Raw genomic sequence first — 13,823 nt, 5'->3', positions numbered from 1 at the left:
CTTTATCAGATATGTCATTTGCAAATATCTTCTCCCACTCTGAAGGTTGCCTTTTAGTTTGTTGATTGTTTTCTTCATTGTGCAGAAGCTTTTTATCTTGATGAAGTCCCAATAGTTCATTTTTGCTTTTGTTTCCCTTGCCTTTGATGACGTATCCAGTAAGAGGTTCCTATGGCCCAAATCAGAGAGGTTGCTGTCTGTGTTCTCTAGGATTTTGATGGTTTCCCATCTCATATTTTGGTCTTTCATCCACTTTGAATATATTTTGTGTACCTTGTAAGAAAGTGGTCCAGTTTCATTCTTCTGCATGTTGTTGTCCAGTTTTCCCAACACTATTTATTGAGGAGACTTTCTTCCATTGGATATTCTTTCCTGCTTTGTCAAAGATTAGTTGACTATATAGTTGTGGGTCCGTTTCTGAGTTTTCTGTTCTGTTCCACTGATCTGCGTGTCTGTTTTTATACCAGCACTATGCTGTCTTGGTGACTACAGCTGTGTAATGTAGCTTGAAGTCTGGAATTCTGATGCCTCCAGCTTTGCTTTTCTCTTTCAAGATTACTTTGGCTATTTGGAATCTTTTGTGGTTCCATACAAATTTTAGGATTGTTTGTTCCAGCTCTGTGAAAACTGCTGGTGGTATTTTGATAGGGATTGCAGTACATGTGTAGATTGATTTGAGTGATATAGATATTTTAATGATATTTGTTCTACCAGTTCATGAGCATGGAATATTTTTCCATTTCTTTGTGTTGCTTTCAGTTTCTTTCATCAGTATTCTGTAGTTTGCAGAGTACAGATCTTTTTGCCTCTTTGATTAGGTTTTTTCCTAAGTATCTTATGGTTTTTGGTGCAAATATAAATGGAGTGAATTCTTTCATTTGGAAATGAAATTCTTTCATTTGGAAATTTCAAATGGAAATGAATTCTTTCATTTTTCTTTCTCACTATTGGTATGTAAAAATGCAACAGGCTTCTCTGCATGGAGTTTGTTTCCTGCAACTTTACTGAATTGTGTATCAGTTCCTGAAATTTTTAGTGGAGATTTTTGGGTTTTCTATGTAGATTATCATGTTGTCTGTGAATAATGAAACTTTGATTTCTTCCTTCTTGATTAGGATGCCTTGCCTGCCTTTCTTTCTTTCTTCCTTCCTTCCTTCCTTCCTTCCTTCCTTCCTTCCTTTTTTTCTTTCTTTTTTACTTTCCTTTTTTTTTTTTTTCTTGACTGATGCTGAGACTAGACATCCAGTACTATGTTAAGTAACAATGGTGAAAGCGGTCATCCTTATCTTGTTCCTGACCATAGAAGAAAAGTTCTCAGTTTTTCCTCATTGAGAATATGTGGCATTTATGATAATGAGGTATGTTCCCTCTATCTCTCTTCGTTTGAGTGTTTTTTTCGTTTGTTTTTTAGAAATAGAGAAAGCACGTGTGTATGGGAGTCAGGGGAGGGACAAAGGGAAGAGAGAGAGAATCTTAAGTAGGCGCCACATCCAGTGAGGAGCCTGACATGGGGCTTGATCTCCCAACCCTGAGATCATGACCTGTTTATTCTGATGGGAATTCTCTGTGCCTCCTGGATTGGATGTCTGTTTCCTTCCCAAGTTTAGGGAAGTTTTCAGCTATAATTTCCTCCAGTGAAACTTCTGCCCCCTTTTCCTTCTCTTCTTCTGGGATTCCTATGATACGAACGTTACTATGATTTATGGAGTCACTGAGTTCCCTAGGTCTGCATTCATGATCTGATATTTTTCTTTACCTCTTCTCTTCAGCTTCATTATTTTCCATAAGTTTATCTTGTATATCACTGATTCATTTTTATGATTCTAACGTCCGTATATACAAAACTGCAGGACAGTTGTCTGTTGGTGCCTGGGACTGGTGGCTGTGCTGGTCTGGAATCTGGCCCCTGCGGTTCACTCAGTGTCAGTCCTGCTCCAGTAGATAAGCAGTTACAGGCACGGAGGGGCTGGAGTTCATGTAAGTAGGCTCCCAGTGGAGCCACTGTCCTGTTCCCTGAAGCCCCAGCATGTTGGTGTTGGTAAGAAAAATGGCAACACCCCAGTCTCTCCTCCCCGCAGGGGGTGTCTCAAACCGTGCAGTTCAGGCAGCGCCTTACAGAGTAGCGTGGGCATTCAACCTGTCCTGCTCCACAGTCTCCTCCAGCACCTCGTATCCCGCTCTGCGTGAGCCTGGTTCCGGAATAATGCCACTCTCCCTGCCAACAAAGGGCCTCAGGTTGGCACCTGCAAGGTCTTTTTTTTAAATTTTTTTTTTTAACGTTTATTTATTTTTGAGACAGAGAGAGACAGAGCATGAACGGGGGAGGGTCAGAGAGAAGGAGACACAGAATCTGAAACAGGCTCCAGGCTGTGAGCTGTCAGCACAGAGCCCGACGCAGGGCTCGAACTCACGGACCGCGAGGTCATGACCTGAGCCGAAGTGGGCCGCTTAACCGACTGAGCCACCCAGGCGCCCCAAGACAGGCTGCTAGGGCTCTTTCACAGAAAAAGTATATTCTTTATTCTCCTGCCTCTCTGCAGCGCCCTGGGGTGGTAGTCGGTCAAGAACACTTTCTCCGTCTGTTACAGTCCTGGGGGACCCACAGTCATAAGCAGAGCGCACCACCAGAGCCAGGCAATCTAGAGGTAAGTCCTGCCTGACAACCACAGAAGCGAGGGCACCATAAAAAAAGCATAAGCTCCTTTCCTAGAGATACCTTTGACCTAGAGCGAAGCCGAAGAAGATCACAAGGATGGCCTCCAGTGGCCTCTATCCCCAGAGCACACCTAAGTAGGCCCCTAGATGTGTGCCAAGCCTCAAGTCTGCTCCTCAAGCCAAAATTCCGGGAAAGGCTGTCAGGCCTCTTTCGTAGAAAAAACTGAGTGTATAGTTCAGTCTGTATATACAGTGTGCCCTTGCGGTGGTGGCCAGCGCTGAACTTTTTGCAGTCCCATGGGAACCGTGAATACAAACCCCACGGACCATTAGATCAAAGAATGTCCCCTGGGTGGCAGCCACGAAATCCAGTGCACCGGACATAGAAGCTGGGGCACCAGATCTTTGTCCAGATTTCCCTCCAGGAGTTACCAGTGCCCTGCAGCGCAGCAGAAGGAGGACCTGAAGATAGTGCCTATTCTCCAAGTTCCCTGTAGAGGATTATGGTTGGCCCTCAGTTGTCTTTTTAATTAGAAGTCTGCCCTCAGGCCACAGCAACAAAGATTAATCAGATTGGCCTTTTCCAGAGAAAGGTGGGTGCTTCAGTCTGGGCACTCTCCTGTGCCTTGGGGGTGGTGGCCTGTTAATAAGTCTTTCTTTATTTGTTACAGTCCTGTAGGACCCACTAGCCACTACAGCCATGTGATCTAGGGGTATCTCCTTGGTGGTGGCTGCAAAATTCAGAGAGTGTCTGAGGAGGGTCTAAGCTCCTTTCCTGGAGATACCAGGGAGCAATTAGCAAATTGTGCCAATGAGGCAAAAGGAGAGCATAAAGATGGTGACTGCTGGTCTCTGTCTTTGAGGAGAGTTTTACTAAGCCCCTAGATGTGTTTTACATTAAATGCTTACCCCTCAGAGCGGAGCCTTAAGGTAGGCAAATAAGGCTCTTTCACAGAAAGTCTGGGCACTTTTCAGGTGGCTTCCTCTATGCTGGACCCTGGGGTGGGTGAGTGCCTGTGGACCCTTTAAGAGCTGTTTCTCACTTAGCTGTAGCTTGTGGGTCCTTGTGGACACAAGCCCTGTTGGCTTTCAAAGCTAGATGCTTTGGGGGCTTGTCTGTCAGGTGTAGATATTAAAATCAGGGTGCCAGATGTAAGGCTCAGACACTTCACTCCTCAGGGAGAAGCTTGGGGTTTTGAATTCCCTCCCAATTGTGGGTCATCATGCTGGGGATGAGGTTTAGGGTCAGATCGTATCTCAGTTTCTTCCATCTACTTTGATGTGAGCTTTTTCTCATTTGCCCAGTGTGTAGGAATCACTCAGTTATTTTTTGGAGAGGTTTTTTTTTCTTTTGCCCCCACACAAAATTACTCTGTATGTAACTGTAGATTCAGTGTGTCCAAGGGAAGAGGTGTGTTCAGGATCTCCTACCTCTCCATCTTGAACCACTTCCATAAAGAAAATATTTAATCGTGTTTCTGGTTGGCTTATGGAAATGGTAGATCAGCTCAACTGGATCTGGATCTCACCAAGTTTATTCCAGAAGGGGCCTTATGAAGTTCTTGTGGACAAGATGGGGAAATGGACCAGTTAGATGGTTTATGAGATAGTTTGAAACTTCGTTAAGTAAACTTACCCGAGTATCAGATTCAGGACTTTGTTCTCAAGCCTATTTCATTACTCCTTTGTGTTATCAGGTAGTTTAGTGATTTAGGGGAAACACAGTACAAATTCACAAGTGGGATTATTCAGGGGGTCATGATAGTGAATCTGCATTAGCACAGATTCATCATTCAAAAAGGATCCTCTGTTAAATCTAATAATGTGACATTTAGTAGTGATAACTATAAGATCCTGGGTATAAGTCAAAGGAATCAGATGTACAAGTACAGACAGATTAGAAAGAATTTTAAAAGTTGGTGAATATTTTAATCAATTTTGAGATCAGTTTGAGTCAAAACTATGACAGAACCACCACTACTGTTAATGAGACCACGCCCTGCATCGATAGAAATCTAAGGTAGAATGAGGCTGTTCTAAATTTTGCCCATCCCAGTGCTGATCAGACCATATATGAAATATTATATTTGCTTCAGAGATGATATTCTAAAAGCGTAAAACATGTTTTAGTATGCCCAGATGAGAGAAGAATATGGCAAAGGGATTCAAGCCTGTCATAATAATACCTACCTTAATTTTACCCCCTTTGTATACCTCTTGAAAACAAATCTCAGTGGACTGTTTTATTTAATTAATGCCATTTTTTAAAATTAGTATTAACAAGTCAGCTAACATACAGAGTAGTCTTGGCTTCAGGAGTAGATTCCCTTGATACATCACTCACATACAACACCCAATACTCCTCACTTGACAAGTGCCCTCCTCAATGCCCACCACCTATTTTTCCCATCCTCTCAACCCCCCACTTCCATCAACCCTCAGGTTCTATCTCAGGGCCTCGTATGATTTGCCTTCCCCTCTGTTTGTATCTTCTTTTTTCCTTCCCTTCCCCGATGGTCACCTGTAAAGTTTCTCAATTTCCACGTATGAGTGAAATAATATATCTGTCTTTCTCTGACTGACCTTCTGATTCCATCCACATTGTTGCAAATGGCAGGATTTCATTCTTTTTCATCGCCGAGTAGTATTCCATTGTGTAAATATACCATGTCTCCATTATCCATTCATCAGTGATGGAAATTTGGGCTCTTTCCATAATTTGACTATTGTTGATAGTGCTGCTATCGTGTGGCCCTATGAATCAACCCTCCTGTGTCCTTTGAATAAATTCCTAGTAGTATAAGCACTGGATCATAGGGTAATTCAATTTTTAATTTTTTGAGGAGCCTCCACGCTGTTTTCCAGGGTGGCGCACCAATTTGCACACCCACCAACTGTGCAAGAGGGTTCCCCTTTCTCCATATCCTCGCCAACATCTGTTGTTTCCTGAGTTGTTAATTTTAGCCACTCTGGTATGAGGTGGTATCTCAGTGTGGCTTTGATCCGTATTTCCCTGATAATGAGCAATGTTGAGCATCTTTTCATGTGTCTGTTTGCCATCTGGATGTCTTCTTTGGAAAAGTGTCTATTTGTATCTCCTGCCTGTTTCTTCACTGGATTATTTGTTTTTCAGGTGTTGAGTTTGGTAAGTTCTTTATGGATTTTGGATACTAGCCCTTTATCCAATATGTCATTTGCAAATATCTTCTCCCATTCTGTCGGCTGCCTTTTAGTTTTGTTGATTGTTTCCTTTGCTGTGTAGAAGCTTTTTATCTTGATGAGGTCCCAATAGTTCCGTTTTGCTTTTATTTCTCTTGCCTTTGGAAACATGTCAAGTAAGAAGTTTCTATGGCCAAGGTCAAAGAGGTTGCTGCCTTGTTTGCTCCTGTAGGATTTTGATGGATTCCTGTTTAACACTGACCTAACATTAGCATTAGGTCCTTCATCCATTTTGAATTTATTTTTGTGTATGTTGTAAGAAAGTGGTCCAGTTTCTTTCTTCTGCATGTTGCTGTCCAGTTCTCCCAAGCACCATTTGCTGAAGAAACTATCTCTATTCCATTGGATACCCTTTCCTGCTTTGTCAAAGATTAGTTGGCCATAAATTTGTATGTCCATTTCTGGGTTCTCTTTTCTATTTCACTGGTCTGTGCGTCTGTTTTTGTGCCAATACCATACTGTCTTTATGATTACAGCTATGTAAAACAGGCTAAAGTCTGGGATTGTGATGCCTCCAGCTTTGGTTTTCTTTTTCCACATTACTTCAGCTATTCAGGATCTTTTGTGGTTCCATACAAATTTTAGGATTATTTCTTCTAGCTCTGTGAAGAATGCTGATGCCATTTAGATTGAGATGGCTAGAATGTGTAGATTGTTTTGGGTAATATCAACATTTTAACAATATTTGTTCTTCTAATCCATGAGCATGGAATGTTTTCCATTTCTTTGTGTCTTCTTCAATGTCATTCATCAATTTTCTATAGTTTTCAGCAAACAGATAATTTGCCTCTTTGGTTAAGTTTATTCCTAGGTAATTTATGGTCCTTGGTGCAATTGAGAATGGGATCAATTCCTTTCTGTTGCTTCATTATTGGTGTACAGAAATGCAACAGATTTCTGTACATTGATTTTATATCCTGAAAATTTGCTGAATTCATGTATCAGCTCTACCAGTTTTTCGGTGGGGTGTCTCGGATTTTCCATGCAGAGTGTCATGTCATCTGCAAAGAGTGAAAATTTGACTGCTTGTCTGCCAATTTCGATACATTTTATTTTGCATTGTTGTCTGAATGTTGAGGCTAGGAGTTCTAATACCATGTTAAACAACAGGGGTGACAGCGGATATCCCTGTCATGTTCCTGATCTCAGGGGCAAAGCTCTCAGTTTTTCCCCATTGTGAATTGTATTAGCTGTGGGCCTTTCATATATGGCTTTTATGATGTTAAGGTATGTTCCTTCTATCCTTACTTTCTTGAGTGTTTTTATTACAAAAGGATGCTATATTTTGTCCAATGCTTTTTCTGCATCTATTCACAGGAGCATATGGTTCTTATCTTTTTCTCTGTTAATGTGATGTATGATGTTGATTGATTTGTGAATATTGAACCAGACCTACAGCCCAGGAATGAATCCCAGTTGATTATGATGAATAATTGTTTTAATACACTGTTGAAGTCAATTTGCTAGTATCTTGATGAGAATTTCTGCATCCATGTTCATCGGGGATATTGGCCTGTAATTCTGCTCTTCAGTGGGGCCTTTGTCTGGTTTGGGCGTCAAGGTAATGCTGGCTTCATAGAATGAGTCTGGAGGATTTCCTTCCATTTCTATTTTTTGGAACAACTTGAGATGAGGTCTTAATTCCGCTTTAAATGTCTGGTAGAATTCCCCTAGGAAGCAATCTAACCCCGGACTCCTACTTGTTGGGAGATTTTTGATAACCAGTTCAATTTCTTCACTGCTTATGGGTCTGTTCAAATTTTCTATGTCCTCCCATTTGAATTTTGGTAGTGTGTGAGTTTCTAGGAATTTGTCCACTTCTTCCAGATTGTCCAGTTTGTTGGCATATAATTTTTCATAATGTTCTTCAATAATTGTTTGTATTTGTGTGGTGTTGGTTGTGATCTCTCCTCCTTCATTCGTAATTTTATCTATTTGGGTCCTTTCTCTTTTCTTTTTGAGAAGTCAGGCTACAGGGTTATCGATTTTGTTTATTCTTTCAAAAAATCAACTCTTACATTCATTAATCCATTCCAATGTGGTTTTTTTTGTTTTTTAAGGTTTTTTTTTTTTTGATTGTATACTGTTTATTTCTGCTCTAATCTTTGTTATTTCTCTCCTTCTTCTGGCTTTGGGCTTTCATTGCTGCTGCCTTTCTAGTTCCTTTAGGTGTGAGGTTAGGTTGTATATTTAGGACCTTTCTTGCTTCTTGAAATAGGTCTGAACTGCAATATACTTTCCTCTTAGGACTGCCTTTGTTGCATCCCAAGGGGTGTGAACTGTCGTATTTTCATTTTCATTTACCTGCATATATTTTTTAAATTTTTGTTTAATTTCCTGGTTGATTCATTCATTCTTCAGTAGGAGGTCCTTTAACCTTCACGCATTTGGGGGCTTTCCAAATTTTTTCTTGTGGTTGATTTCAAGCTTCATAACATTGTGATCCGAAAATGTGCATGGTATGATCTCAGTCCTTTTATATATTCTGTTTTGTGACCCAGTATGTGATCTATTTTGGAGAATGTCCAAGTGGTCCATCTGGTCCAATGTGTCCTTCAGAGCCATTGTTTCCTTATTGATTTTCTGCCTAGATGATATGTCCATTGCTGTAAGTGGAGTACTAAAGTCCCCTTCAAACATGGTATTATTATCTATACATTTATTTATGTTTGTAATTACACGATTTATATATTTGGATGCTGTCACATTGGGGACATAGATTTTTACAACTGTTGTCTCTTCTTGATGAATAGACCCCTTAATTATGATAAAATGCTATTTTTCATCTCCTATTACAGTCTTTCTTTTAAAATCTGGTTTGTCTGGTATAAGTATGGCTACTGCGGCTTTCTTTTGCCATCTAGTACCATGACACAAGGTTTTCCATCCCCTCACTTTCAATCTGCAGTTGTCCTCAGGACTAAAATGAGTCTCTTGTAGGCAGCATGTAAATGGATCTTTTTTTTTTTTTAACCCGTGGTGAAACCCTATGTCTTTTCATTGGAGTATTTAGTCCATTTACATCAGAGTGATTATTGAAAGATACGAATTCAGTGTCATTGTGTTACCTGTAGGTTTCGTGCTTGTGGTGATGTCTCTGGTCCTTTGTAGTCTTTGCTGCTTTCCACTCACAGAGTCTCCCTTAGAATCTCCTACAGGGCTGGTTTAGTGGTCATGAACTCCTTTCGTTATTTTTTGTCTGGGAAAGCCTTTATCTCTCCTTCAATTATAATGACAGCCTTGCCAGATAATTGATTCTTGGCTGCATATTTTTCCTATTCAGCACATTTAATGTTTCCTACCCTCCCTCCTGGCCTGCCAAGTTTCAGTGGATAGGTCTGTTACTGCCCTTACATGTCTACCCTGGCTCTCATTTCTTCCTGGAATTTCTTTTCAGGAGAATTCTTCCATCTCATCATTTTGGCCTGGTTTCTGTCCTTATGTGTTTTAATAGTTTGTTATATGTCCTGCACCTGTGAGAACTATATTTAAAAGGGGTCATACACTGTCCAGGGCCTGGCACTTCAGGAATTGCATTTGGAGTGTGTTGCATGCCCTCCTTTGTTGTGTATTTGGTTGCTGTAACCCACCAAACAGTCTTCTATAAGGCTCCTCCTTACTTGCAGTGGTGGATAGTTTAGACCCTCCACCAGGGGTGCTTTGATTTTTCATTGAAGTATCCCTAGAAAGATGAGAGGGCAGGGGACCTAATCCCATACAAAGAAAAAAATGAAAGGTCTGAAAAAAGGACCAAGCAGAGAATCAAAGAAGCTATAAGGCTTAATCCAGAGAGAAAGAAAGGAAAAGAAAGAAGGAGATATAGAAAAACTGTAAAAAAATAAAGTAAAAATGCTTGATTAAACAGACAAACAAACAAAGCAGAAAAATAGAGAAAAGACAAAATATATATATTTATAAGAATTGACCAAAAATCAAATCAGAAACTAAGAGCCTGATTCCAAAGGGAAAAAAAGAAGATGATTGAAAGAAATGATGAGAAAAGACAAGAGATGGAAAGAAAAGGAAAGACGAAAAGAAAAGAAAAAAGGGCAACAGACTAACATACACAACTGCAGGACAGTTGTCTGTTGGTGTCTGGGACCTACGGCTGTGCTGGTCCGGAGAAGAGGTCATCTGTTTCACTCAGTGTCAGTTCTGCTCCAGTAGATGAGCAGTTTCGGGCACACAGGGGTGGGGCTTCATGTAAGCAGATCACGACTGTGCTGGGGTCTTTTTCCCTGAAGCCCCACCATGTTGGTGATGGGGAAGAAAATGATGACACCCCAGTCTCAACCACACTGTTCAGGCAGGCCTCACACAGTAGCGCAGGCAGGTGGCTTGTCTTGCTCCACACTTCTCCCACACTTCTAGGTGCTCAGCTGGGATTCAAAACCCGATATAGTAATGGATCCTGCACCATAGGCACTTGGTTCTGGGGTAGTGCCATTCTGCACTGCTAATATGGCTGACGACTGCAGGGTCTTTTGTCTTTGAGGGTGCAATATATCCCACAGTATTCGACGGAGGGGACTGTTCTCTCCTAGTGTGCCCCTGAGATTGCCACTGCTCTCCTCCTCCCCAGGCACATGCACGTGACAGTGGCTTTGGTCCAGAGAATGGCACACACTTTTGAAAACTCTGATCTTCAGCTCCTTTGGCTGTTTTCAAAGTAAAGACTGGCACTCTCCATATTTCTTATTCCCCAGTCCGTGATCTGGAGGTTTTTCTCTTGTCCTAACTTACGTTAGGGCAATCCACAGCTTCTCTTTCTCTCCCTTTTTTCTCTCTATGGATCCCTGCCTTCCACGCCCATGCTGTTTCATCTCCCTCAGTTTGCATACAAGCACCTCTGTCCCACCAAGCTGTCTCCCTCCACCTGTGCAGATTTTTCTGTCACTCTGCAGATAGATTTCCTGGGTGTTCCAAGTGTTCTGACCCCAAAACAGCTGTGTTCAAACAAGTTCAAACAAGGACAAGTGAAGTCTTGGTCCCCCTACTTCTCCACCATCTTAACTCCTAACTGATATCCTTTGAAAACCCATAATAGGTGGATAACCAGATTTGTTCTAAAATCAGACCACCAGGGTTCAAATCTCTCCTTTACAATTTTACACCAATTTATTTGAGTTCTTTAAGACTCTACTCTTGCAAATCCAAACAGTGAAGTTTGCGCAAGGTAGAATGATTGTTAAATGACACTCATCTGGGATGTATCATGATGAAATTCATCATCCAAGGATAAAGAGAAGTTCATCTAAATCGTCAAAGAGTAGTGGAGAAAAATACCTAGAAGGTTACTTAAGTGGAATAAGACTAAATGAACACTTGATCTCAATATTGGAAGCTTCAAAAATGTGGTGGAAAAAATTTATCAATGAGAGCTATAAACTGGAGGCCAAGAATCTATATCTAGAGAAGGTATCATATACAAATCTTTACTAAAGAAAAACATCAGTATATTCAAGTATTCCAGGTGTATAATCTACATAAGTCTGCTGAAACTACTGGAAACTTTAATCAAACAAGAAAGAAAATGTTACCAGTGTACTTTAGAAGGATGAAGATGAGGGGCACCTCGGTGGCTCAGCCGGATAAGCGTCTGACTTCGGCTCAGGTCACGGTTTCTGGGTTTGAGCCCCACATCTGTGGGGCTGTCTGTGCTGACAGCTCGGAGCCTGAAGCCTGCTTCAGGCTCCCTCTCTCTCTGCCCCTCCCCTGCTCATGCTCTGTCTCTTTCTCTCTCTCTCTCTCTCTCTCTCTCTCTCTCTCTCTCTCTCTCTCAAAATAAGTAAATAAACCTTGAAAAAAAAAAAAGGAAGATGAAGATGATAATGAATACTTGGGGTGTGTGTGTGTGTGTGTGTGTGTGTGTGTGTGTGTGTGTGTGTGTGTGTTTGGAACTTTTTTTCGTGTGTTGCACAACAGTTCTTGTAATAGAATCATTTTGTGGGGAAAAAACTAATACTGGTATGGTATTAAAAGTACTAGATTATCTCTAAATCATCAAATGAAAACGGAAATTTTTTCTGGGAAATATTATATATAAATGTGTTATAAACAGCATAACACTTAAACATGTGTCAAAAATATTCCATATATAAGAAACTCAATAAAATGCAATTATATTATACCTCAATTACAATACGACATTTTGGTGTTTAAAAAGAATTGAACTATGGTTGCATTAAATGTTCACTTGTATTCAAAAATATATATATATATTATGATATATATGACATGTTACAAACACCTCATATATATGATGTGTACATGTTACAACATATGCCACATTATATATGATATATATGCCATATATGTGTGCCATATAAACCTTATATACTATGACATACTATGAATGACATTTTAAATCACTTCATGTACATAATATATGTTATATATATTCTGAGACACATGTGACATACTTTAAAACACCGCATTCTCCAATTAATATTAGAAATAACAATCAAATGTTTACTCTAATCTTAACTATTTGAATATTAAGAAATAGTCCTAGTTCATTTGTCTGATTAAATGAAAACTTTCCTTGATGATTGGTTTCAGGCATTAATTAGAAGGTTAGTTTTCTGTATAATGCGATGAATGGAAAATGTGTTTCTCTATATTTCTTACACTATTTGAATAAATAGAAAAGTAAATTAATGAATGTTTATCTAAAAAAAAAAAACCGCACTGTTTCCCTACACTGAGTTGGTCTGAGAAGAAAAGGCAGGGCTCTGATTTCTGATGAGAGCAGAAAAGAAAATAAAGAAGATAGATGATCTTAGGAATAAAATCTATACTTTCATCTCTCGAACAAGTTGCTCATTTACATACCAGGGCTAGGATATACATAGTCGGTGGATCATATACATACCCAAATAGATCTGTAGAGTTTTATTTATGAAGAGTCTTCATACAAGTTTCTATATCATATGACCCACAAGATATAATTTTAACTTCATTAGCATATCCCAGTCATCTGAATTTTATAACTTCTCTTGTCCTAGAAAACCTGATGCAATGAGTGAAATTAGACTAATAAGAGGATATAATTCATCAGTGAAACAATTCATTTCCCATCTGATTTTTTTTCTTAAGGTAAAACATCATTTATACTGTTTTTGTTTGTTTTGTTTTTATTGCAAGGGTATCGTTGTGATTTTCCAGAAATAAAACATGGTAGTCTACACCATGAAAGTAACTATAGACAAAACTTTCCAGTACGTGTAGGAGAAAAATATTGGTATTCCTGTGATCAAAATTTTGTGACTGTTTCACAAAAGCCCTGGGAACATATTCATTGCACACAAGAAGGATGGTCACCAGCAGTACCATGCCGCAGTAAGTCAACCTTTATAATTGTATATGTATAAATATTTCAAATAGTAGAGGGGGGAAAACACATAAGTGAATACAATGAAGCTTAGTATGACTAACATAAAGCCAAAGGATGAATGTTATGAGCAAAAATACCAATATGAGTTTTTCCTTTTATGAAGAGTTCTTCATAAAAATCACACTAAAGATAAAGATAGAGGCTTTCTGAAAATAACTATATCATTTACAAGGACTTAATTATAAACCTGAAGATAAATAATATTTAACATTGATTTTTTTTCCAGCATTTGGTAGTAGCTTTAATTTTGGATACTTATGCATGAGTTTAAATTTTGTACAAATAACTTTTAATTGGCTCTTTTCACTGAACTTATGGGTTTTAAATTTTTTTTGTTTCTTATTTTCATTATTTTTAGGACAATGTATCTTCAATCATTTGAAAAATGGAGAGTATCCAAAACAAGGAGTTAAATATGTACAAGGTGAAAATGTAAGCGTTAATTGCAATTCTGGCCACAGTCTTCAAAATGAGCAGACTGTAATGACCTGTACAGAGGATGGCTGGTTCCCTCCTCCTGAATGCATTCCTCTCAGTAAGTAAATGATCTGAG

The 13,823-nt window shown here is 39.5% G+C and overlaps 1 protein-coding gene across 3 annotated transcripts in view; it reads left to right on the top strand.

Moving 5' to 3' along the window:
* The window catches only part of LOC102956603 (complement factor H-like), a 200,018-nt gene that overhangs the window by 151,228 nt on the left and 34,967 nt on the right, over positions 1-13,823 (top strand). For 2 of the 3 annotated variants that reach the window (XM_042976096.1, XM_042976095.1), the window contains exons 4-5: positions 13,021-13,215; positions 13,629-13,805. The exons of the other annotated variant lie outside the window; for it this stretch is intronic. In XM_042976096.1, the coding sequence (XP_042832030.1) occupies positions 13,021-13,215; positions 13,629-13,805 (372 nt within the window). The remainder of the gene's footprint in view (positions 1-13,020; positions 13,216-13,628; positions 13,806-13,823) is intronic. 3 annotated transcript variants of the gene reach the window in all.

This window comes from Panthera tigris, chromosome F3 (assembly GCF_018350195.1).
Source record: "Panthera tigris isolate Pti1 chromosome F3, P.tigris_Pti1_mat1.1, whole genome shotgun sequence".
NCBI lineage: Eukaryota > Metazoa > Chordata > Mammalia > Carnivora > Felidae > Panthera > Panthera tigris.
The sequence above is the reverse complement of the archived record's forward strand: the minus strand, read 5'-3'. Positions and strand labels throughout refer to the sequence as shown.